Raw genomic sequence first — 364 nt, forward strand, 5'->3', positions numbered from 1 at the left:
TTTTGAATTATATATAAAATTTAGAATTAAAAGTTAAATTTTTTCATATATAAAAACTATTTATACATATAATAGCTAATTGTTGTATTATGTGGTAAAATTTGGTTCTGGTGTGATTATTATGCAGCTATTGCCTGGCAGCAAATGTGATCGGGTGTGCGTATACTCTGGTGCAAATATGTGAACTCGTGAAGTATTTGATCACTAAAAAACACATTGGAAACACCAAACTGATTCGTAGCATCACTTTTGCTATTGATCAGGTAAGCTAGTGTATTTATTTGGGTGTTATTAAGTAGTTAATTTTTTTTTAATAATTTTATTTTTATTTTTATTTTATTTAGTAAAATTTTAAAATAAAAGT

The 364-nt window shown here is 25.0% G+C and overlaps 1 protein-coding gene across 2 annotated transcripts in view; it reads left to right on the top strand.

Annotated features, from left to right (window-relative positions):
- The window catches only part of LOC107642046 (CASP-like protein N24), a 3,108-nt gene that overhangs the window by 1,334 nt on the left and 1,410 nt on the right, over window positions 1-364 (top strand). For both annotated transcript variants that reach the window (XM_016345372.2, XM_016345371.2), the window contains exon 2: window positions 128-263. In XM_016345372.2, coding sequence (XP_016200858.1) covers window positions 128-263 — 136 coding nt within the window. The remainder of the gene's footprint in view (window positions 1-127; window positions 264-364) is intronic.

Source organism: Arachis ipaensis, chromosome B05, assembly GCF_000816755.2.
Source record: "Arachis ipaensis cultivar K30076 chromosome B05, Araip1.1, whole genome shotgun sequence".
Taxonomy (NCBI): Eukaryota; Viridiplantae; Streptophyta; class Magnoliopsida; order Fabales; family Fabaceae; genus Arachis; species Arachis ipaensis.